The sequence below is a fragment of the Mytilus edulis genome, chromosome 3 (genome assembly GCF_963676685.1).
Source record: "Mytilus edulis chromosome 3, xbMytEdul2.2, whole genome shotgun sequence".
Lineage (NCBI taxonomy): Eukaryota > Metazoa > Mollusca > Bivalvia > Mytilida > Mytilidae > Mytilus > Mytilus edulis.
In genome coordinates, this window is record NC_092346.1 from 97,671,337 (window position 1) to 97,698,539 (window position 27,203).

The 27,203-nt window shown below is 34.0% G+C and overlaps 1 protein-coding gene across 1 annotated transcript in view; it reads right to left on the reverse strand.

The window, feature by feature from the left end:
- Positions 1-26,680, reverse strand: part of LOC139517902 (uncharacterized) — a 36,022-nt gene extending 9,342 nt beyond the window's left edge. Inside the window, exons 1-11 of the mRNA XM_071309395.1 lie at positions 26,348-26,680; positions 20,401-20,452; positions 10,850-11,001; positions 9,893-10,023; positions 6,666-6,795; positions 5,920-5,988; positions 4,699-4,811; positions 3,308-3,389; positions 2,423-2,590; positions 1,127-1,213; positions 503-597 (exon numbers count right to left, since the gene is read on the reverse strand). Of these exons, the coding sequence (XP_071165496.1) occupies positions 503-597; positions 1,127-1,213; positions 2,423-2,590; positions 3,308-3,389; positions 4,699-4,811; positions 5,920-5,988; positions 6,666-6,795; positions 9,893-10,023; positions 10,850-11,001; positions 20,401-20,452; positions 26,348-26,368 (1,100 nt within the window). The 5' untranslated portion in view covers positions 26,369-26,680. The remainder of the gene's footprint in view (positions 1-502; positions 598-1,126; positions 1,214-2,422; positions 2,591-3,307; positions 3,390-4,698; positions 4,812-5,919; positions 5,989-6,665; positions 6,796-9,892; positions 10,024-10,849; positions 11,002-20,400; positions 20,453-26,347) is intronic.
- Between the last annotated feature and the right edge of the window lie 523 nt (positions 26,681-27,203).

Below are 27,203 nucleotides of genomic sequence, written 5' to 3' on the forward strand. Positions count from 1 at the left end.
CTCCTTTGAAACTGCTGTATCAATTTCAGCCAAACTTAGGCTAAATGAGTTTCAGAGTATTTAGTATAAATTTTATATTTCATTTCCTTGTATGTCAGAAACATAGCTCCTATGGTTAAAATAGAACATAGGAGAAAATGATTTTTTTTTTGCTTTTGAAGAAAATAGGACGATTCAAAGAACATTTAAATAAATTGAAAAGCCAAAATAATCATTGATGAGAGATTTAACCAAAAAAATTAAGGTGAGCGATTCAGGCTCTTGAGAGCCTCTTGTTTATAAAAGTACCATTAAAGAGTGATTTAGTTCAAAATATAAACAAGTAACAGTTTTTTGATGGCTTGTTGTATATTTGTAGAATAATACAAACAACTTGCTTCATTACAATAGTATTTTAGAGATACTGGAAATTTAGTATAATCAAATGAACAACTTTTTATGATTCGAGCTTTATAGCTCGTTCAATTTAAAAAGAATGACTTCTAACTGTAAACGGACTTACTGTAAAGGAACATCAGGAATGTTCTCAAAGTAATCAGGAAGTTTTGGAATTATCTTGTTGTAAACAATGTCCTTGTATATCTCTAGTATTACACTCTGAAATAAAGTTTGATGCTTTACAATTCCAACTTCATGGTTTATTTTTCTAAAGCATTCAATGTTATCAAAATTCGACTAAAGCAGCATAATTACTCTCCTTTTATTTGGGACAGGTGAAAGATTATCTGGCCTGGATAATCAACAATCCCTGCGATGAAGTATAATAATTACTTTATTTAGCCTTGTCAATTGTTTTATTCGAGTTTCACTGTAGAATCTTTTGTAGTCGACACGCGCGTATGGCAAACAGAATTTCAAATCCAAGTATCTTATTATACACTGTATGTTTATAATTATGTTGTTTTCGTAACTGTTGTATGCGTCTATATATTTTGTTATACAGTGGATTTGAAAAGCTCAAGGGCTTGCATTCATGTAGTTTACTGAATACCCGACTTACATTAACTTCGTATTGAATTGAATTGAATTGATGAGTTTACTTATCACAGGTACTGGTGTTAGTACAAGCGTATATAAATAAAATTAGTTTTAATGCATTTTGTTCTTTATTATTATATTCACTTACAGTGTTCGTATGATAAAACCTTGAATCATTTTTTAACACGTCAAAGAACTCCTTGACAGTGCCAGTAAATCCTAGTCGTCTAACAAGCTGTCAAAAAAAAAAAAATATTTCAAGGTATAACACTGTATACATTGCGTTTACCATTGGAACTATCTGATCATGTTGAAAATTTACTGTTTCTTTTCTTCGTGTACTTCGCAACACACTTAAATTATAATTATAATTGTGGACAAATGATTAGCTACTTTTAATCAGTATACATTCTAGTCCATAGCCATTTTAAAGATCACCTGTATTATGTGGGTTTTTTCAATTACAAATGACTATTTATATACATTGTTTATCCAATATTTTTTAAATAATTCCTCAATAATATCATACTATTACTTGATTTATTTCACTGGACTTGCTTATTTAAGACCAGTCCATCTATAGACAGGTGTTTCGGGATAAACTCATCAATGAAGTGTCCAGTTATTCGTCCCATATCAAACACTCGGTTCATTTCTATTTCAGTTTGGTGACACTGATAGGTGATTAGAAATCAATTATAATTATAACGATCATCATCCTTATCACACACATCTTCAAATAGACTGTCCATATGCAAATTAAAACGTTAGCTCCGCCCGATCAGTTGGAATAACATTGTTAATATTTAGTTTCGAAATTTCTTCAAGATAAAAGGTTATTTCAGTCACGATTCATCTTTGACCACTCGACAATATGACGCCCAGTCGCAAACAGGTTATTTTACTTTCTTGAGCACTCTTCATTTATAAGTGTATTGCCACTTATTTTTTTCTTTTATATTTTTTTGTGTGTCATGTCATATCTGACTTTACTCTTTGTCTAGTCTTTGTAAAGTGTTCTAAGTTGATATTGATTCATCGAAATTTACTTTTCGCAACGTGAGCGCAAAAGACTAATCATGGCAAATCTGCATTACAATATCAAGATTCTCTTTTTTCTTTTTTATGATAATTTTCATTGTTTATACTTTGTTGTTGTTTTGGGTCCTTTTTTCTTTGTATATTTTCATTTATTTAATTTTAATTTTTGTATTTTTTGTGTTTTTGTGGTTTTTATACTATTAGAATAATGTGTATACTATGTAGCTATGCTTTTTGTCATGTTTGCTTTGATAATGTAGTACCCTGTATGATTAAAATGTTACTTTGTTTTACACACAAAAGGTTCACTTGATCAAGGATGAGGGTGTGCATCATTTAGACATTGCAGTAGATAAGAATTACCACACGTTTTGACTGTGATAATTAGAAAGCATATTCTTACCTTGACCATTTCTGAGTGTATGCGTTCAACTTCTTGTAGACCTATTTGGTGGACTTCTTCGGGGGACATTTCATAGGAAAGATGCCATTTTAAACATGCCTGGTAATAACGTCTTCCATCAGCCATGCTAGAAAGCCCTAGGCCAACTCGTGTATGCGGCATATATTCCTGGAAAATCATCAAAATTAGAAACAATTGATTTTGATTTATTCGCAATGTTAATCTACATGTTGATTGCTCGTTTTTTTTTATTAATCTTTCTTTTACAGAAGCTGGTATAAAAAAAAAGAAAAAAAACTAACGGGTCAGTCATCCGACATCACCTTACAACAAAACCGACTGTAGCTAAAAAGATGAGATAAATTTCTCTTATTTTTGTTTTCTCGTAGTGCCAATGAGACAACTATCCATCGGGGACTACAGGATGAGGCTTAAACTTCAACGTTGAGTAAAACTGATACCGTTGATTGACTTATAAAATGTCCCGACATAAGAAAATGTCATACAATTAAAATAGAACACCAACGACCTAATTTATGCTAAAAAAAAGAGGCGAAGGACACCAAAGGGATATTCAAACTCATTATTAGAAACAAAGTGACGATACCATGGCAAAGAAAAAAACAAAAGACGAACAACATTCTACGATTCATAAAATAGGAAAATTAAGAGTGAGCAACACGCACGGGGATGATATTGTGTGATCTGGAAAGGTAAGGATTATCCTCCACGTGTGGTACTTATGTGTCTCATGTAATTACCAATGCGTTGCATAATATTTTCTATGGTACACCAAACAGAATATATACTTATAGTGGTAGTGATTTACAATCTATCATCTATATTTCCGGCGGTAATGATTTACAATCCAAAATATATACTTACGTTGATAATGAAACTCCGAAGTGTTCTGTAAGCTGTTATTGTTCTATTAGTTGCCAACAATGTCCTTATTCTTAAGTTATTTCTTGTATAAAAGAAATAATAGAAACATGTTAAAATATATATATGAACATGCCTACAAATTAAAGTGTCATCATGGGGGTATGTTCCTACACGAAAGCATATGAAAACATTGTGTAAAGCAGTCGGCAGGGCTTCGAAATGATTATAAACATACCTTTTACACATTTTCCGTTTATTAATTGATATTATTAAGAAATAAAGGTTTGAAGAATGTAAGGCAAAATCGACCTTAGTTATTAAAACTTTTTTTCTTCGTGTAGCTAATTGATTATTCACCTTGGTTTTAATTTTGGGGTTTTGAGAGTTCCTGGTAAAGTAGTTATCAAAGGTATCAGGCTTATAATTTGATACGCCAGACGTGCGTTTCGTCTACATAAGACTCATCAGTGACGCTCAGATCAAAATAGATGCCAAACAAGTATAACAGTTGAAGAGCATTGAGCATAAAGGAAAGTCAATAAAATGCTATTTTCATTTGTAAGTGACATGAAATATTTAGGAAATATACTGACGGACAAGATTATCTTTTTCATTCTCATATTCAAATATCAAATTCTTGTAAATTAAATGCATAATCATAAATTTCAATCAGTATCTCATCGCCTAAACTATTTTTATAGTGGAATTGCTTACGTCATGACTAATGTTCAAATCATGTGGTATGCACTGAAACCGTACGCCCTCCCTTACAAATGGATGCGTCACCGAAGATGTCAGTGACTGTCTATAACCAACGCCTAAATGATTGACAGAAAAGTCGACCCGTTCTGTCGGGCATGTTTTGAAAGAGGAGTTTCTGACGAGAAATTGGCTTACTACAGCATGTTGATTTTATCCTGTTTGCAATTTTCGTGTGGCTTGATTCAGTTTTTCAATGATCGGCAATAAGTAATTGAAACATGTGTTTTACTGATTTAAGTGTGGGTATGGATTGAAAGAATTGTTTCACGAAGAAAGAAAACCTTTTAAAAATCATATTGGGTTTACATTACCGCTTTGTTGCGTTTTTTGAAGTCCATCCGTATAAGTTGAGTATACTTTCATATCTATTCAACACCAAATGTTAAAACTCTACAGTTTAGTGTTATAATTTACATAAGCAACTGCACAATGAAATTGGAAACAGAAAGATAATCGGAACTTGTTAATAACAATAAACTCTCAAATACCAACAGAAAGTACTAAAAGACCAGAACCATCGTATAATACATACATTTTACAAAGTATAAAAATATTATCTTTTTGTAAATTTTGGCAATGATCTTAAGGCATAGAATGTATGGGTAAAAGTATAGTTGATTTAGACTTACTTGTCAGTTTCGTCAATATTATCAATGACTGATAGCGTGTAATTTATACCAATAAAGAACGTTGATTCACTCGGCTCTACCAACAATTCATTTATATCATCTTTTACTTTGTTCTGAAATCATTTAAGAAAACAAAGGGGTACATGTACATAAGAAATGAACGCATAAAGACGAAATAACGGTTAATTAAGTCACAATGTACGACTTTGTGTATCGAAATTGTAGTGCACTACGTCGAAACTACCATTTTAGGTCCTTTTCATACAGAAAATCGTGTCCGGTCATCTAACATATGTCTTGATAAAACCATTGGTTACCCTTTGAATAATATTGGATCTGTATTATGCAAAGAGATTGTCGGGGGATTTATAACAGTATTTTAACAATTTCACACATTTTTACAACATGACACAACTTTGCCTGTTATAGTTTTTATAAAATAGAATTATGTTATGAAAACCCCCACCGCTTTGTTCTTTGGTGCATAGATGCGACAGCGGGCAAAACCATCTACTCAAACTGAAGCTTCATTTTGAAATGAGGTGCAGTGTCTGTGAATAAACTCATCCATAGATAAATACCAGGATTGAAATTTTATATTTACGCCAAACGCGCGTTTCGTCTATAAAAGACTCATCAGTGATGCTCGAATCAAAAAATGTTTAAAAGGCCAAATAAAGTACGAAGTTGAAGAGCATTGAGGACCAAAAGTTCCTAAAAGTTTTGCGCAATACAGCTAAAGTAATTGAAGCCTCAATATACCCTTAAAACGGTAACTTGAGCAATGTTCCTTTTCCATTTTTTGTCAAGTGTGTGTTCTGAATTTGTGTCAAGGATCAATCAATTAAATAATATTTTTCATTTAATTGACATTATGAGTCGGTTTTTTCTCTTACGAGGTTTTGTTATATTTTGAAAGTTGTGACGAGCCGTATTTATTCTAAACATTTTACATGTTATCAAACGCTCAGAATAGATACATGTAGGGAGAAAATCTGTTGTAGTACTGGAAAAATATATCACGAAAACATTAAGTTCTGTCAACATTTTCAAGTATAAGCAGTCAGAAATAAGTTGTTTAAACGTGACAGGCTCAAATTTTTGCTACTTAATGTCAAAGATTATTATGCCATAAGTGAATTTGATGAAGTTAGATCATCAAAGCTCTAAACAGCTATCTTAAAGTTTAAAATAAAAAGTGAACTGAGTATAAATACTTACAATTGACACAAAGTTGTATGTTCTGTTCAGCCTAATTGCCTCTTTAAAACTATTTATAATTTCATTTATCTATAAAATGGAGAAAAAATTTAATTAAAGTTGAAATTCATATCACAAAACGATAACTGTTATGCAAGAAACAAGTGCTCTGCATTTTTGGAAAATAACACTTTTTACAATTTCGTGTTGCGTCCGAAGCAGTTTTCGTTGGGTAGAAATTCTTGGTAGAGTTAATATAGATGAAAATATGATTTAAATTTCGTAACTATTCTCCGTAATTTCACATATTATTTTAAATGACAGTTTGGTGTTCCATTAGTAAGTTTTAAAAGTCTATTAAAGTAGGTGTTCTTTCAAACATCTATCAGTATATGGTATTTACTGAGAACCATAGTTGATTAATGTGTTTGTTCCAACAGCTAATAATTTTTGGTATCTACTTAGGACCATAGTTGACTTACGTGTTCTTTCCGTCATCTAATAATCCTTAGTATCTACTTTAACAATATTGCATTCGTGTGTTGATTTTGCTTTACGCTCCAAAACGTTTCATTCGATTTCATCCAATATAATCGTGTAATAGCGAACTTGTTGAGGATTATGTCAGAAACAGAAACATATATTGTACGTGTTGAAAGGTTTTGTTGGTGGTTTTTTTTGGGGGGGGGGGATATTTGTTAGAAAATTATTCTTATTTACGATATACATGAGTGTATAAATAAATCTTATTCGAAGGCTGTTCTTACTTGATTTGGAATGTTATTGAGTCTAACAATGTAGTTCTCAAAATCTCCTCTGGTCCGGGTTGCTGCCATTGCTGCTGAATAATATATATGGATTCCTTCCAAGTTATTTATAGGATTCAATGCGCCATACCTGAAGTACATCAATGATTGAATAGGGTTACAATTGATTGTACTTAATTTAGAACATTTTGAGAGTCCATGTTCTGATGAAAATAGTGTGAATGTTATTAAATATAGAGATTAATAACCTTACTATCTGTACCTTGGAAAGTCCTCTGCAGAATCATCATCAACATAATTAGAGATGCTATTGACAACAAACTATGTAAAGAACAAGCTGTGTTACGAAGAGGTCAAGGCTGTATCAACCAAATATTCATCCTTAGAAATATAATAGAACAATGCATTGAATGGAACAGCCCCCTATTTATCAACTTCATCGACTTCAGAAGGACACTTGACACTATCCATCATAAAACCTTAAAAAAGATCATGGCAAACTAATGAATCCCAGGAAAAATAATTAGGATGGTACAAACATTTTATGATCACTTCAGTTGTGTAGTCGAACATGAGGGTAAACATTCGGAATGGTTCCACATTAAATCCAGAGTCAGACAAGGATGTGTCGAATTATAATGTCTGGATTCCTTTTCTTACTGGTTATAGACTGGACAATGAAGCAAACAACACAGAAAAAGCGTGGTATCAAGACTAGAGGTATTAGAAGATCTTGATTTTGCAGATGATATTGCTCTCCTGTCGACATTAGGAATAGCATTAAAAAATCAAGAGCAGCATACTATAAGCTAAGAAAAGTATGGACATCCAACCAATACAGTAGAAACACCAAAATGAAAATTTATAAAAGCAATTTTATATCAGTGTTACTATATGGGGCCGAATGTTGGAAGATAAGCACGATAGATGGAGATAGACTTAACACCTTCAACACCAGGAATGTTGGCCAACTATGATATCAAACGCAGAACTGTTACAAAAAGCCAACATGTGCAGCATAACCAACACCATTAAGAACGGGAGATGGAGTTGGATAGGTCACATCTTGAGGATGGACCCATGGAATGATTGTAGAATCGCCTTGACATGGACACCACCAGGAAAGAGAAATGTAGGAAGACCAGAAGAAACTTGGAGACGAATAGTAGATAAGGAAAGAACATAATTTGGATGGAGAACATGGGAAGAAGCACAACAAGCAGCAGCAGACAGACTCAGATGGAAGTCTTCCATTTGCGCCCTATGCGACACATGGCGCTAACGGGAGTTGTAAGTTATTAAATATCAATTCTATTAAATATCAATTGAACTTGTGGCTATAAACTTTAAATGCAGCTACTTTAATAAAACACAGTAAAAAAATGATTTTCTTTACATGCATAATTGTCGTCATCAACTGGTTATGTATGTCCATATGACTGGTTATATATGTCCATATGACTGGTTGTGTATGTCCATATGACTGGTTATGTATGTCCATATGACTGGTTATGTATGTCCATATGACTGGTTATGTATGTCCATATGACTGGTTATGTATGTCCATATGACTGGTTGTGTATGTCCATATGACTGGTTGTGTATGTCCATATGACTGGTTATGTATGTCCATATGACTGGTTATGTATGTCCATATGACTGGTTATGTATGTCCATATGACTGTTTATGTATGTCCATATGACTGGTTATGTATGTCCATATGACTGGTTATGTATGTCCATGTGACTGGTTGTGTATGTCCATATGACTGGTTGTGTATGTCCATATGACTGGTTATGTATGTCCATATGACTGGTTATGTATGTCCATATGACTGGTTATGTATGTCCATATGACTGGTTGTGTATGTCCATATGACTGGTTATGTATGTCCATATGACTGGTTATGTATGTCCATATCACTGGTAATGTATGTCCATATGACTGGTTATGTATGTCCATATGACTGGTTGTGTATGTCCATATGACTGGTTGTGTATGTCCATATGACTGGTTATGTATGTCCATATGACTGGTTATGTATGTCCATGTGACTGGTTGTGTATGTCCATATGACTGGTTATGTATGTCCATGTGACTGGTTGTGTATGTCCATATGACTGGTAATGTATGTCCATATGACTGGTTATGTATGTCCATATGACTGGTTGTGTATGTCCATATGACTGGTTATGTATGTCCATGTGACTGGTTGTGTATGTCCATATGACTGGTTATGTATGTCCATGTGACTGGTTGTGTATGTCCATATGACTGGTTGTGTATGTCCATATGACTGGTTGTGTATGTCCATATGACTGGTTGTGTATGTCCATATGACTGGTTATGTATGTCTATATGACTGGTTATGTATGTCCATATTACTGGTTATGTATGTCCATATGACTGGTTATGTATGTCCATGTGACTGGTTGTGTATGTCCATATGACTGGTTATGTATGTCCATGTGACTGGTTGTGTATGTCCATATGACTGGTTATGTGTGTCCATGTGACTGGTTGTGTATGTCCATATGACTGATTATGTATGTCCATGTGACTGGTTGTGTATGTCCATATGACTGGTTGTGTATGTCCATATGACTGGTTATGTATGTCCATGTGACTGGTTGTGTATGTCCATATGACTGATTATGTATGTCCATATGACTGGTTATGTATGTCCATATGACTGATTAAAAGTATAATAACACAAATACCGAACTCCGAACAAAATGGAAAATTCCGTGTCAATTTATAGACAAATTCAAAAGCTCAAACACATCAAACGAATGGAAAACAACTACAAAAGGACACAATAGAAAATGCTGTGGTAACAGTACCCTTAAATAGTCTTAAATCAAACACCGAGAGGGCACCCATAGGGCACCAAGATTCTCTGGCTGTGGGGAACGATTAACTAGAATGCGCTGAATGTATAAATATAACTTTATAGACATTTACCTTCAAACTTTTTATAATAGTATAGCTATAGCGAATACCTGCATTGTAAACGTAACAGACAAAACACAGGCATACCGTATCTGTAAAGGTTAATAGATACAAGACACATGGGTCTGCCTATTATCTAATAAAGACATTCAATTTAACACACAAGGTTCATCGACCTTTCTAAATCATCTATCAAAAGCGCCAGATATATATTACATGTAGGAAATGAACACTTGATCATTGGCAAAGTGTTTTGTCATAAATATCGACTTACAATGCAAATTCGTATCCATCAATGTACGTTTGGAAGGTGTCTTTAAGAATTAAGTAATTAACCCTCTCTGATGGCAGTAGACGTGTTTCTTTGATAGTGTTTAAATCATCTAAGAACTGCTGAACTTTGTCCTAAAACAAAAACACAAATTATATTTATCGTGAATTCATTATTGAATTAGGCTAAGTGTTTCTATTTTGGTAGATCGCATTTTAAAACCTTTTTACCTAATACTATCTAGTACAATGTACGGGTGGCCGAACGATATCTCAACTTCTTCATTTCCCATTTGTCGGACTTACAAAACAAAGTGTATTGTTTGTTTTCTTATTTTTCTTCTTTTACTTTTTTTTCTTTCCTTTTATAACTTTTTGATTCCTTTTTACTTTTTAATTTTGGTCTTGTTTTGTTTAGTTTGGTAGTTTGTTTGTGAATACGGGTTCATTTTCCTGATGTTGATAATAACATACATGTATATAGTTATAAGGTCCACACACTAAAGTTTTTCTATACCATGTATACTGCAAACTATATCTCTTAAATACAGATTTAAAAGTGTGATATGTCAAAAACCTTACAATATGACTGTTTCAGTTCATAATGTTGCTTTTTTTCGCGTTTGATAAGGTACGACATGTATATTGGTAGAGTGCGTGTTAATTTTATGTTATTAAATGATAAGATATATTAAAATACTAAAATGTAAGTATTTGAAATCAATTGATATAATGTTGACTAAGATATCAAGTGGCGAATAATAACAATTACCACCTGATCATGATTATGTACATTCTGCGTACGAAACATGGGAGACAAATCAATAAGATAGTAACACAACATTAATAACCAAGTTGTTGTATGTTGATATCAGTATCATTTTAAAAAAAATGACCTCTCAGAAGGAAAAGTTCGATCAAGTTTACATTGGGATTATAATGCTTTAAGAATCATACTTACTCTTTTTCGTGTGAAGTCGTTTACGCTATATGATCGTAATAAATCATTATATTCGTAATAACCCAGAAATGTAGAATATTCTGGAGAATCTCTCAGACGCCATTGCCAGTAATCCTCCTGAATAGTTTCAATTGTTGGTACATATTGTCCGTCTGAAATACAGCTAAATGTGAGATATGCAGTTTTTTTGTATTTATGTCAATGAGGTCGAAACCTTTTCTTAAATTAGTAAACAAAAACATAACAAAACCTTAAAAACACCAACGAAATGAAACCAAAACAAAAAGACAAAACAAAACAAAACAAACCAAAAAGTCACAATTCAGTTTTCAGAAAAAAAAAAAGACTAGTCTAAGTCTAAGATTAAGTCTCTATACTATGTTTATGTGTTAGACTCGGGTCGACATTTGTTCTCTAAAGCTAGGTTCACACTGCCGATCAGATCAACTCGATGATCCCGATTGTCCAAATTTCCATGAACAAGCTCAACCAAATTCTTGATCGGGCCTGTTTGCGACTTCTACCCGACTGTACACGACCTTAACTCGACAATTCACGACTCCCTTTTTGACTCCATCACGACTCCATCCCGACAACAAAATGAATACGTATTCGATAATTCCGACCATTTCACGATCTTTACACGATCATTACTCGACTAGCTAGAACAAAATAATTGATTTGATCTCGACCAGACCAGATCGACCTAATCGGATATGAGTCGTAGGGATAATGCTGGAATTGGTCGGGTATGCACAATTTTAGTATTAAAACGTCCGAATTTTTTTATTCCCTGCCGCTTCGAAGTGGGCATTAATTAAGAGTTACCCTTGTCCGTCTGTACGTACGTACATCCCAACAATATAAGTTTCCGTTCTCTAATTTTATTTTGCCACAATCAAATTTTATGAAACGCCGTATATACAATGCTTATTACCATGAAACACATTTCAAATGGCCGTTCTTGAATACTGACCCTTTATAATATCATACATGCTAGCTGGGGCATTATCAGTGTCCCATTAACACATTCTCTGTTTATTTGGTTATATTCAATAGAAGGTCCGAGTAAAATCATACATTTAAAATATCTACATAGAAATAAAGCAGTTGGATTTGTGGGCAAGGGGGTAAGAGCTTAGAGAGACAGATGTATAGCTGTGACGGAGCTTGAAGAGTGCATAGAAGACGAACAAGAAGGTGAAGACAGCAACGGGCGCCGAGAAATCTAGGTGAGGCAGTGGCTGACACGACGACCACTGTGTCGGCAGTATGAGAGACTTGCAGTAACTCAACAAAGAGGAATCCAAAGTTTATAAAAACTTCCTCATAGTAGACATTGATATGTAATGGCAGTTTTATTGCTCTTTTTTTGGAAATGACATGATTTGTCACTGGATTAGTACTTAATATGTTAGATAGCAATATACATAAACTTTACCATCCCCTTGTCCTTGCTTTCTTACAAATAAAGCGTACCGTTTGTGTCATATATGTGCATAAGTATGTAATCAGTATTTTTCATAGATATCCTATAGTAGAACGGTCAAAGATATTTATTTTGTTTTGCTGTATGGCAACAACCTGCATGTATTTGGTAAAAAATATTGCAAATAGAGGGCAAAGATATCACATATTTACCCACAATTTTACCCATAGTAGAATTGTTATCCCCTGGAGTGATACCTTCTCTGAAACTGTTCACAACTTTATATATATCTATAAAGAGATCAAGAGTGCATTGGTTTATAACCAAAGTTTGGTTAACGTTGTGTGCCGTTCGTTATAGTTTGTTAAACGTTACAGAAGTAAAAACAAATGCATCGTTTAATCAGAGTTTGCTGACCCTGTTTGAACTGTCAAAAACGCATGCACATTTTGATGTTATTTGAACTTATTCCGCGGGGGAAATGGCCTCCGTAGAAGACGATATAGACACAGAGGACATCGCTTCTCTATGCATATTTAATGTTATTGACAGTTCCTCATCTTAATCCGATGAATTTATGAAGGTATTGAAGATAAAGCCATTTAAAAAAGAGGTATGTTCTTGCTTGTCATAACTCAAAATATTGTATAAAATTACTCAAAATTTCTTTCATAGCTGTTATTTTAATGAAAGAAAGGAGGGTAATACATGACAAGCAAGAACACGCTTAGATAATTGATTTAATATTAGAGTTAGAAAGAAATGCATCGTTTGAACTAAAAAATGACGAACGAACTGTAGACGCATTTGCAGCTAGTGTATAGTTTGTCAAAGTTTATTGAAACTTTCCATAGGTATGTTAGAAACAAATGATCAAAACGTGTGCTTACTGGATACATTGCAGTGTGTATCGTTAGTGGAAAAGAAAGAAATTCGCTACAAATAAAAAATATTTGTCTTACGCTTGATTTTTGTGTGAAATTACGTCTAAAAGCTCGAATGGAAAATAAATTGACTGTAAGGTGACCTATAGTTGTTATTAATAATGTCTGTGTTATTTGGTGTTCTGTGAAAAGCTGTCTCATTGGCAATTGTCTTCTTAGTTTATACTACAAACATTTCTGGACAAACTAAAAATACGGACAGACTAAACTAAAGATAGCCCATAAAACAGGAAAAAATATAATCTTGATGTTGGGTTACGTGTTGCTATTTTTTTTTTTAGTTTTCTATGTTATGTGGACTGCTGTTTGTCTTCTCGTCGGTTTTCGTTTTTCGCTATAGCTCTTTTGGTTTGTTTTCGACCTTTGAGTGTGATTGTTCCTTTGGTGTCTTTTGTTTCTCTTTTAAAATGTTACCTCTCCTTGCAAAAGTAAAGACACGTACTGTTAACATGGAGTAATTATTGCACAGTTAAAAATAATGTTGCCAATATATTTTTGCGGAAGCAGAATTATGAAAGTTAATCAGATCTACACACACTTTAAAAGAATCGCGTAGCAGTTATGTGTTCTCGTGTATGGCCGATTAGAGATTGAAGAGTGGTCGAATCTGGTCGCGAAGGGATCGGATATTGGTCGAGTTAATCTGGAAATGATCGGACATTAGTCGAGCAAAGGTTGAAATGATCGAGTACTGATCGGTAAATTTTTGTATTCCGACCAAACTCGATCTCTACACGATCCTTTATCGATCAATTCGACCGCTACTCGACGAATTTTCGATCTCTTCTCGATCCTTACTCGAATGTTTTTTAACATGTCAAAAACTCTCGGGTAGAAAGTCAGATCGATGAAGAGCAAGGTAGACCAACCCGAACATTCTTGTCGATAGAGTCAGACCAGTCTCCCGATCACGTAATTTGTCTTGATCGGGCTTGATCGAGTTGATCTGATCGGCAGAGTGAACCTTTATCACGACTCCAACCCGACAACTAATTGAATACATATTCGATTATTCCGACCAATTCACGATCCCTACAAGATATTTACTCGACTAGCTAGACCAAATCACATATACTCGATCTCTGTCCGACCTCGACCAGACCAAATTAACCTGATCGTATAGGGATCGTAGGGGTAGTCGGGAATTGGTCGGGTATGTACCATTTCAGTATAAGAAAACGTCTGAATTTTTTGATAACCTGCAGTATGTTTGTACGTATGTACGTACGTCCCAACAATAAGTTCTTGTTCTCTCACTTTAGTTTGTCTCAACCAAATATTATGAAACGTATATACACAATGCTTATAACCATAAATCCCTTGGAGTCTCGACGAATTCCCGATCTCTTCTCGAGTGACTTGCTTCTCGATCCTTAAGCTAGGTTCACACCGCCGATCAGATCAACTCGATCAAGCCCGATCAAGACAAATTACGTGATCGGGAGACTGGTCTGACTCAATCGACAAGGATGTTCGGGATAGTCTACCCTACTCGTCTTGATCTAACTATCTACCCGAGAGTTTTTGACATGTCAAAAACAATCGAGTAAGGACCGAGAAGCAAGTCACTCGAGAAGAGATCGAGAATTCGTCGAGTAGCGGTCGAATTGATCGGGAAAGGATCGTGTAGAGATCGAGTTTGGTCAGAATACAAAAAAATTTCCGATCAGGACTCGATCATTTATACCATTGCTCGACTAATGTCCGATCATTTCCAGATTAACTCGACCAATGTCCGATCGTTTCCAGATCACTGCGACTTCTATATTTTTTTTACCCCAGACCAACTCGACCAATACCCGATCCTTTCGCGACAACATTCGACCACTCTTCGATCTCTACTCGCCCATACACGAGAACACATGACTGCTACACGATTCTCTAAACGTTTGTGCAGATCTGATTAACTCTCATAACTCTGTCTCCGCAAAAATATATTGGCAACATCATATTTAACTGTACAAAAATTCCTCTTTGTACAGTACGTGTCTTTACTTTTGCAAGGAGAGGTCACATTTTAAAAGAGAGGCAAAGGACACCAAAGGAATAATCAAACTCAGAGGTCGAAAACAAAGTGACACAGCCATAGCAAAAAACGAAAACCGACGAGAAGACAAACAGCAATTCACATAACATAGAAAACTAAAAACTTAGCAACACATAACCCAACAAAAACCTGGGATGATCTCAGGTGTTCCGGAAGGGAAAAATTTCCTGCAATGTTGGCACCAGTTGATTTTTCAAATATGAAAGTAATTGTGCAAAAATATTCATTATTAGACTGCTGACGACTAAGTTATCTTTCGAAGTTGGTTCATTAGAACATCGATCCAGATTATATTTACCTGTTTTATGGGCTATTTTCTGTTTTGTCTGTCCATATTTTTCGTTTGTCCAGAAATGTTTGTACTAGTATAAACAAAGAAGATGTAGTACAATTTCCAACGAGACAGCTCTTCACAGAACACCAAATGACATAGAAATGATTAATAATAACTATAGGTCATGCTACTGTCAATTTATTTTCTCATTTGAACCTTTTTTACGTAATTTCACACAAAAAGGAGACAAATATTTTTTTTTAATTTGGAGCGAATTTCGTTCTTACACTAACGATACAAACAGTTCAGCGTGAACACGTTTTGATCATTTGTTTCTAACATACTTTTGCAAAGTTTGCATAAAATTTGACAAACTACACTCCCTGCTAATGCGTCTTCTGTTTGTCGTTTGTCGTTTTGTTAGTTCAAACGATGCATTTCTTTCTAACTTTATTATAACATTAAATCAATTATCTTAACGTGTTCTTGCTTGTCATAACTCAAAATATTGTCTAAAATTACTCTAAAAAAGACCGATACAACTACCATTACATATCAGTGTCCATTATGAGGACGTTTTTGTAAGCATTGGGTTCCTCTTTGTTAAGTTAGTGCAAGTCTCTCATACTGCCCACATGTGGTCGGCGTGTCAGTCACTGCCTCACTTAGATTTCTCGGCGCCCGTTGCTGTCTACACCTGTTTGTTCGTCTTCTTTTCACTCTCAAAGCTCCGTTACAGCTATTTACATACAGTCTGAGCTCTTACCACCTTGCCCACAAATCCAATTGCTTTATTTCTATTTAGATATTTTAAATGTATGATTTTATTCGGACCTTCTACTGAATATAACCAAATATACGGAAAATGTGTCCATGGGACACTGATAACACCCCCAGCTAGCATATATAACGTTATAAAGGGTCATTACTCAAGAACGGCCAACCAAATTTCCATTTGAACTGTGTTTTATGGAAATAAGCATTTTGTATACGGCGTTTCATAAAATTTGGTTGAGGCAAAATAAAATTAGAGAACGGAAACTAATATTGATGGGACGTACGCACATACAATGTACGTACGGACGGACAAGGGTAACACGTAATGCCCACTCCGAAGCGGCGGGGAATAAAAGTTTCTGATATTTTTATACTAAAATTGTGCATACTCGACCAATTCCCGATTATCCCTACGACCCATATACGTTCAGGTCGATCTGGTCTGGTCGATGTCAGACTGAGATCGTGAAAAAATGATTTGGTCTAGCTAGTCGAGTAAAGATCGTGTAAGGGGACGACCATTTGATATTCTGGGGGGGAGGAGGATTTTGAAAATAAAGAACTCAGCCTTGATAATCACAAAAATAAATGGTTTGTTCTGTGGTAGTTTGAAAATGAATTACCTGACTTGAAATGTATAGAAAATAAATAACTCAGCAGGTCTAATCGAAAGTATGAGATGGCACCAGATTCTTCATAAATTCATCTTTATTCCCCAAAAAAATCGGGAAACACTTCCCAATTTTTTTAATAACAAAAGTATAAATATTATTTAAATATACTTGAAATGTTTGAAAATTTGTTTCATTTAACTTGAAGTATATTGTCTCAGGAAAACTTACCTCACCTTTATTTTAACAGGGCCGTAACTACATGTAGGAAATTTCAAAACCAAACGCTTGTCTCCATATCAAATTGTGTTCACGGCCTTGCAAGAAGAAAGTTCTCTTTTCCCTCAGACTTATAGCCTTGATTTTTCGGGATCAATGTTTCTTATTTTATTTGTCTTTTGTTCATTGATTGCCCTTCTGTATTCTGTTAGTGTTGCATTCCTTTTGTAATCTAGTAATTTTGTTATGAACTTGATCATGAGTATTAAAAAAAAAACAGCCACAGGCTTAACTATGTAAATTCCATTTTTGCTTTATCGTGCACATTGGTCTTTTGATGTTGTCCCTAGAAACTTCAGTCTTTCACTGAATTTATACATTTTGCTTTGAGACCAAAATATTGTCAAAAAATTATTAAAACAAAACTTCATTTTCAGATTATGAAAGGGTCTTCCGAACACCCAGAAAGCATGATTTTGCATCATTTGTTCTATAGCTTCATTGGCCTTCAGTGGCTCCAAAACCCTTCAATTTTTTTTTTGCCTAGCTCCGCTCGGCGTAGTATGTTTGTCAATTCATTTAAAAGTGCCTAGTTATAACTAAACTTTAAAACTATGTATGTATGCAATACATGTAAAATACTATATGCAGTTGGGAATTTATAAGATTCATTTCTGCAGAGGGGATGGTTAATCTAACTAAATGGTACATAATGACTTGACTATACTATATGTATTATTTATAAACAAATCATTTAAAAAATTGTATGTTTTCGAATATCAAAAATATAGTTGTGAAAAAATGAATAATCAGTCCCTTGCTATAATGAAAATGAAAAATCTTGCTTCAAAAGTGCAGAAAATGAATAATCTGTCCTCTTAGTTTACAAAAATAAATAACCGATCAAAAACAAATCCTCCTGCCCCCCCCCCCCCCCCCCCCCCCCCCCCCCCCCCCCCCCCCCCCCCCCCCCCCAAGAATACCAAATAGTCGTCCCCTAAAGATCGTGAATTGATCAGAATAATCGAATAAGTACAGATTTAGTTGTCGGGATGGAGTCCTGATGGGGTCGTGAATTGTCGAGTTAAGGTCGTGTACAGTCGGATGGCGGTCGGGTAGAAATCGTAAACAGGTCCGATCAAGAATTTGGTTGAGCTTGGTTGTGGAAATTTGGACAATCGGGTTCATCGAGTTGATCTGATCGGCAGTGTGAACCTAGCTTTACTCCAATGTTTTTGACATGTCAAAAACTCTCGGGTATAAAGTCAGATCAATGACGAGCAAGTTAGACAACCCCGAACACTAATGTCGATTGAGTCCGACCAGTCTTGATCGGGTTTTGTCGAGTTGATCTGATCGGTAGTGTGTGTGGTAGTCTCTTTATTTTGTTTATAATGTAATTGTAAAATAAAGATGTATAATTATGTTATTATTAAATAAAACTTCAAAACACATTGTCTTATATAAACTTTTATTACACTGAAACGTTTCCATACATTTTTGTTGAATATTTATGATTACTTGGAGTTCAAGTAATCTGATTGGTTAGTTCAAAGTTGTACCGCTGAGTTCCGGGTTTCTTTGTTTAGAGTGAAAATGACTAATGGAGTCGAAATGGACAGACGTTCATGTCCAGTAGTCATTGAAATAGTTTGAAAGTATAGAAGTAAAGTTATGATTGTATTGTATTGACATACTTGACATTTTGACAATTTGTAAGCTGTCATATGGATATCACTCGGTGATATACCAGTATGTACGTTTGAATTGGTTTGTGCCACAGCAGTAACTACATTGATCCACAAGATGCGTGTTTTACGTTACTGATTAATAAATATCCTGAACCCTATCAAAGTGACTTTAGTCTTATATGAAGCCCAAAAGTCAGCTATTACATGTGAACCTTAAACGACGCCTGTTCCTCATATCAGTGTCCAATATGTTTGCCCTCTAGTCGACGTCGGATCGATCGGAGCCTTCGCTCTTCAATGTCAGTATTTTTCAAGAGGGGGATAAATATGGCTGTCAATATGGAATCGTATTTCAATTTTACTTCAAATTTGGACGTTAATTTGAGGAACAGACGTAGATTCGAGACCAAACGTCGATTTGAATTCTACATATATACATATATAAAACTCTAATTCACAATGACTCTCATCTGTTTAAAAAAAAATCAAAGCAACTTCAAAAGATCTGCAGTAAATAGCAGGCCCCGCTTAACATCGGTAAGCTGTGCATGACTTGATTCTTGACATGTTCACGTGGCGAGTCGACAAAAATGGTTTCATTGTTTAAACATACAACTAAAAAGAAACCCAACATTACAATTAACGATGTATCACGCTCTTTATTTAAAGTTCCAGTCTAGATCAAGTTTTGTTTATCAGTTGAATCAGATAGGCAGAAAAGAAAGTTTCATCAATTAAAACATTGATATTTAATACGATACAAAAATATCAATACTTAAATAACATACATGCTCGCAGTTACACAAACATATGTATACGTACTTAGTCTTTTGATATTGAGATCTTACACTCTGAAAATGATATAGGCAAATAATCTTTTAAATAGATTTCATATAGGAATCTCTTTGGTCGTATATACGTATTATAGAATATTTATCCATAGAAATATACGTGCGTCTAAAGGTTTTTTAATTACATAATTGCATAGATTTTCAAGGTTAGAAAAAATTTGCCTGCTTTGCTTTTAATGTGGTATGAACTCAGTCTACTGTTATTGTCTTCTTTCAAAGATATGATTAGAAATGATAGGTGGTTAATTTTAAGCATGTTTCTTTTAATCTCTGCAAATACCTTCTTTAATTGTTAATGAAAACCTGAACACCATTATCACTAATAGCTTATTAACAGATAACAGTAGACCGTTGCCTTAATATATCTCTTTGGGTGTGTCTGATGGCTAACTATACATTTATAAAACCTAGAGATACATTCCATCATAAGAAAGACGATAATATCTTTACTTTTTTTTCTAGTTCTAATCAATTGTAATTACCATTGCGGAGTGAATCAATCTAAGATAGAATATTATGGCATTACTTATTGCAGACCGTGTGTTCAATTCCCTCGAACCTGTACACATTGAGTGACTTGAATTATGCAGTCATGGGCTACTATATATCATATGTACTTACATAAGGTGATAATCAGAATGAAACTAATAACAATAAGCTGGTGACTTGCCATACGTTGTCATGGACTATTAGATTATATGTACTTACCTACTGTGATAATCAGGATGAAACCATTCAATACCAAACTGACAAACAATGTCTGAAAAGATGTATGTTGATTAGTTATTGAAATACACTCTCTTTGTTTAAGAAATAAATTAGTACATCTGTTAAACATGTTATACTGACAGTTGGTAATCATTTAATTTATTACCGATTTTGCACCATTTAAATCATAAAATAGAGTGATGTTATGTCTATAGTTTGTTTTTCTAGGTTGTGTTCTGTTGACTGTTTGTCTTTTTGTCGGTTGTTTTTACTATGGTGTTGTCTACATGGTCTATTTGTATCGAATTCTGATTTTGATAAACTCGTGAATAAAAATAAGGAAAAGCGGTATGATTGCCTTTGACACAATAACGACGAGCAAATGAACAAAAAATTAACAAATCAGGTCATAGTACGACAGAGTGGAAGTATTCAACAGCAACGCCTTCTTTTATAACTAACTTTCTAAATTATGTAACATCGTGTATTTCCTTGTTCAAGTTAGTAAGTGTTCATCCTGTTGGTAGCCGTACTTGGGAGGTTTTTGAGGTTTTTTTTGGGTGTTCTACTTCTAAAACATTTTAATGGTTTTACACTAGTAATTTTTGGGTCCCTTTATGTGTTACTGTTTTCGGTGTGAGCCAAGGCTCCGTAATTTGACCTACAATGGTTTTTCTTTTACAAATTGTGACTTTGATTTAGAGATGTCTCATTGGCACTCATACCGCTTCTTCCTATATCTAAATATGATCTAAATGGGCAACAAGTTTACTAACGTTAAACTGTTTTAACCCACCACAGTGTGCATATAACTCGCTTGACACGAATAAGGAATTGTTTTTGATTTGGCTTTTGTTGTCTTTGTTTGTACTTTTTCAGGAGGAATCGTGTGTCGGTGGTTAGTATGGTCTGTTGTGGTTTGTTATACTTTGTTATACTTTGTTATACTTTTTGTTAGTTATGCATTACGATAGACTACTAAAGTCAAAAAAGAAACATCCTAAAGGTGCTTTTCTCTCCCCAGTTATATAGTTAAAAAGTGGACTCTTATGGATTTCATCGAGGGGTCAAATTCTCTTAGTGTAGTTGACAAAGAATACCCATGCCAAACTACATTAACAGTCATTCATAGCATATATATACTCTTATAAATATGTCAAGATTCTATCAATATCAATTTAATGTGCCGTAGGAATATTCATCAACGCATTTAGAAGATTTAAATTAAAAACTTATATGTGTATAACATTTTATAGCTTTATTGAACAATAATATAATAAAACTTCAAATAATGTAATAAAAGTTAATAAAACACTAAACTTAATATTGCAAGCTCTTATGTTTTATTACATGTAACTGGCGAGTGCACCATGAGTGAACATTGGGGCGTGTTCAATCAACTATCTGCAACCAGATACTGCGAGAAAATTTTCTCCTTTATTTTTATGTTGTTGTATATCTGTTAATTTTTTTTTGGGGAAACGTGCAATAAATGGTTTAATGATTTAAGTTGCAAAAGATGTTTCCCGTCGTTCTATCTAGCATCAATCGATTCCTTTAGGATCTGGAATACATTGTATCTAACGCAACACATTATTAGTTATACTTGACATCTGATCTATGATTTAATAGTGCCAATGATGCTTGCTCAAAATATACACAGCGGTTTATTGCATTGACACCTACTAGCACGTGTATATCAAGTTTTCCAACAAAGCTACACAGGCAAAACCCTAATACAGGATAAAGTAAAAATTGCACTAGACAGTATATTTGTATTTCATTTAAAAAACATCTATTCTAAAAATATCTTGTAGGGTTTTTAACCTCAAACGATTCAAGTTCTTCTAGTTTCGATTAGTCATGTTAATATAACTTGATCCGATGTTATCAAGTATCTACATTGTAACATACAAAGATACCCAAAACCCGTCAAATGAATCGTAACTATAAAATATCATATTTACAATATTGCGCCGAAAACCAAAAACCAAATTTGAACATAACACAAGAGCAACTGAGATTAAAAGCTTTTGATAACATGAACTTTAAGTTGAATGAAACTTTTCCTCATTAAATGTTATCATTAGCTAATTGATGAATATCGTATTCCATACTCATTATCAGTACCAATTATAGTACATCTAATAACCTTCCATATTTAACTCGTGTTTGATTTTTCTCTAAATGCTGTTCCTCCGTCGCAGTAAAACTGCTATCTCGTAAAGAGTTACATGTACATTGGTCCAGTGAGTTGTGAAAAGCAAAATCACAAAAATACTGAACTCGGAGGAAAATTCAAAAAGCGAAGTTCTTTATCAAATGGCAAAATCAAAAGCCCAAACACATTAAACGATTAAATAACAACTGTTATATATTCCTGACTTGGTACAGGTATTTCCTTTATAATATGTAGAAATGGTGAAATAAACCTGGTTTTATAGCTATATTATACTTAATAGAGTGGTTATATATCCTTTATCCCAGGGAACTCAGGACTATGAATATCAGAGAGGTATATATCCTTTATCCCAGGGAACTCGGGGTTGAAAATGTCAGAGAGGTATTCATCATTAATCCCAGGGAACTCAGGACTATGAATATCAGAGAGGTATATATCCTTTATCCCAGGGAACTCGGGGTTGAAAATGTCAGAGAGGTATTCATCATTTATCCCAGGGAACTCAGGGTTAAGAATGTCAGAGAGGTATACATCATTTATCCCAGGGAACTCAGGGTTAAAAATGTCAGAGAGTTATACATCATTTATCCCAGGGAATTTAGATTTAAGAATGTCAGAGAGGTATAAACCCTTTATCCCAGGGAACTCAGGGTTAAGAATATCAGAGAGGTATATATCCTTTATCCCAGGGAACTCAGGGTTAAGAATGTCAGTGAGGTATAAATCCTTTATCCCAGGGAACTCCGGGTTAAGAATGTCAGAGAGGTATAAATCCTTTATCCCAGGGAACTCCAGGTTAAGAATGTCAGAGAGGTATAAATCCTTTATCCCAGGGAACTCCGAGTTAAGAATATCAGAGAGGTATACATCATTTATCCCAGGGAACTCAGGGTTAAGAATGTCAGAGAGGTATTAACCCTTTATCCCAGGGAACTCCGGGTTAAGAATGTCAGAGAGGTATAAATCCTTTATCCCAGGGAACTCCGGGTTAAGAATATCAGAGAGATATACATCATTTATCCCAGGGAACTCATAAGAATGTCAGAGAGGTATTAACACTTTGTCCCAGGGAACTCAGGGTTAAGAATGTCAGAGAGGTATAAACCCTTTATCCCAGGGAACTCAGGGTTAAGAATGTCAGAGCGGTATAATGATATTTTACGACAAATCAGCTGATAATCTTTCAAACAATTAATCTTTCACTGATATTTATAACAAAAACAAAAACCCTATATTATGTCATACAATCTTAACAATTTATTATTATGCATGCGGCTACCAAAGAATTTTTAATATAAATTTGAGGTTCCGATTGACTAACAGTATAAATGCCTGCTGAAATGACTTTTTTTTATTAATGTTTTTGTCGTCAATGGTCTGGTCTATCCTTTATTAATTTTCTGTCTTTATCCCATGGAAATTAAGAATATCAGAGAGGTATAATAACATATTATATCTACAAATCTTAGCTGCTTATCTTTACAACAATTAATCTCAAATTGGTATTCTTAACAAAAACAGAAAACTAATATTATGTGATAACATCTTACATGTATACGGTTAATGAAATTCACATCTATGTAAAAATAGGGAGATGTGGTATGATGACCAATGAGACAACTATCCATCAAAGTTTAAATGAAGTGGATGTAAGAAATTACAGGCAACCGTACATCCTTCACCGACGAGAAAACTCATACTGGATAGTTCGCTATAAAAGGCCCCTCGTTCATTTATGAACTGCTTTACGTTTTTTGAATAATTAACTAGGTTCTCTTATTCAATTAGATAGTCCTTTGAAAATCTATTGCAGATTTATTTGTTGCAACTCACATAAAACCATCTTCTATAACCAAAAAAGTAAATATGCTAGTCATATTCACTTATTCACTGATACTGTGATGAGATGATTAAAGCTGTTTTTTTACAACATATATATGCACGTTTCTGCAACACGTTTATGTTTATATACAGGTTGTGGGCATTCTTATGAGCACAAAATGCGCCCCTTTAATTTCAGACGTGCAGTATTTATGTTCTGTGTGTATGTCCTCCATACCAATCTACTTCAAATTGACCAATTTTCAGTTGTTTCTTATGTTGTTCTGTCACACCACTATCATGAGTTAGGAGTGTATTAGAGCTCATAAAAATGTTTCACCACATCATATTATGTATTTGCCTATTCCAAGTCAGAAGATTGTAATTCAGTTCATGTCGTTTGTTCATGTCTGTCAAATGAGTTTTTGATTGTTATTTATTATGCCGTTAGCTTTCTCGTATGAATTTTTCTACATTTTTCTTGTCTGGGCCTTTTATAGAAAACTATACACTAAGCGGTATGCGATTTTCTCATTGTTGAAGGCTTTACGGTGATCTATAATAATGCTTACTCACACGCAATTTGAACTCCGGTAGACCACTTCTCTTTATTTTTATAACTAGATATGTTTAGGCCTTAACAAGAGACATCAATAAAATAAATAAGCTGAATGACATTCAATAAAAGTAAACTCTGGCTTCATCATAAATGCAAACCATGGCAAGTGTATTAGTCTCTCTGCGTGTTACAAGGGAAAACAAAATGGAAACACAACTCAATGTCTAGATAATCATACATTAAATAGATGTTTCATCTGATTCCGTAATTTTTTATTGGCAGACAAAACAATCGTAAGCCATTCCAAAAATGTGTTAAATTTCCAAAAAAAATAAAAGATTTTTCATGACTACACGTGTTCTCCATGATAGTGTTTCAACAATACATAGTACAGCAAACGGAAATCTTGTTTAATTAACTTATAATTGGATAGAAAATGAAAGCGTTATGTGATTTCTCGAGCCTATCATGTTTTCCTAGACTGTTTATGTCGTCTTTCCCGTTGTATGTGAACTGATCGATATGGATATTTTTACTTTGTATCCAATGTTATTTTATTTGCTTTTATTAATTTTGAAATAGAGTTAAGAAAATGCAAGTACTCTCACGTCAGTACTTTGTGTTTTAGTCATTCAAGCTCTTTTCTACTGATTTGTTGTTTGTTTTTTGCTTGTCAGGAATCTTTTATTTTAGTGGTTGTCATTTGCACAAGTTGTGGTTTATGAGTGTTTCTCGTTTCTCGTTTTTTTATATATATAAGACCGTTGGTTTCCCGTTTGTATGGTTTTACATGTCATGTTTTGGGCTCTTTGTAGTTTGCTTTTCGGTTTGAACCAAGGCTCTGTGTTGATTACCGTGATTTGACCTATAAGGGTTTACTTTTACAAATTGTGACTTGGATGAGAGAATTGTCTCATTGGCACTCATACCACATCTTCTTATATCTATATAATATTGATTTTTAACCTTTAGTCTCCAAATTTGTTATTTAAAAATTAAAACAGTAATGTATTTTGCAAATAAAACTTAACTTTTTTTCATTCGCATAGGTTTTCTTTTGTTCCCCATAGATTTACGATATCTGACATTTGGTAATTAAGTACATAGATCTTTATTATTTATAATTAGTCAGTACAAGTACTAGACTGATAATATGCATTGGGTTAATGTAGAAGGTATTTGTGCTAATTCAGCAAATGTGAAAGTTAATTTAACTAATGTTACAATGTCATTTTAACTTCTATAGAATTCTATTACAATATTTCTTGAAAATATGTGATTCTTGACATAATTTTTTGCTCTGAATAAATAATTGAAAATGACGGAAAATGGTGTCAAAAACTTCATTCTTACAATCATATTTACCGATTAAAGAAAAACATTACCTGTATTAATTTGAGTTCCATGTCCCTAAGATATTTTCAACACACTACAGGTGTTTAGTGGTTCCTCCAGAATTTTAAAAGTCCTATTAATTTTTGTACGTCGTCAATATGCAATCATAAATTAATGTAAGTATCTATTACCACTATCCACGAGTCTGATAAAATTCATATTTATAACCCATACTGATCTTGAGAGAATGAATCTAAACGAGACAAGTATATTAACTAGAGCAGATGCCTTTTGTAACATAAATGCATTAGGTAATTTTAATTGGCCTTTTTCATGCCTTGTTAAAAATACGATAAAAACACATAAGTAGTTTCATCAAGTTCTGATTTTTCTATGACCCATAACTATATTATTCAGCGCGCATTAAGATGTTACACGTATGTTTCTTTGTTGTGTTATATACACTGAACGAATTAACCGTGTCATGTAGTTCTAACCTTAGTTCTTGTATCTCACTATATACCATGCTCTCACCTCGTGCCGATAACATTTTGAAGCATTTTTTCAGTCTACCATTAAAATAGGTTACACTGTCAAATTTGATCAGTTTGGATATATACCAGGAAGAGTAGAGTATGCTTTAAAACCTGTGAGATCTTTTAAAAATATAATAAAGATCTGTACGCCAAGTATACACTAAAAATAAATGGATCAACTATATACTTCGTAGGTCTGGTATATCCTTCGTAAGTTTATCCTCCGTCGTAGGTCTGATAAATCCTTTGTAGGTCTGGTATATACTTCTTAGGTCTGGCATATCCATTGATGTCCTACGGCTGTTTACTGCTCTTTGATTCGTTTTATTCGTAAGTCTGGTCTATACTTCGTAGGTCTGGTATATACTTC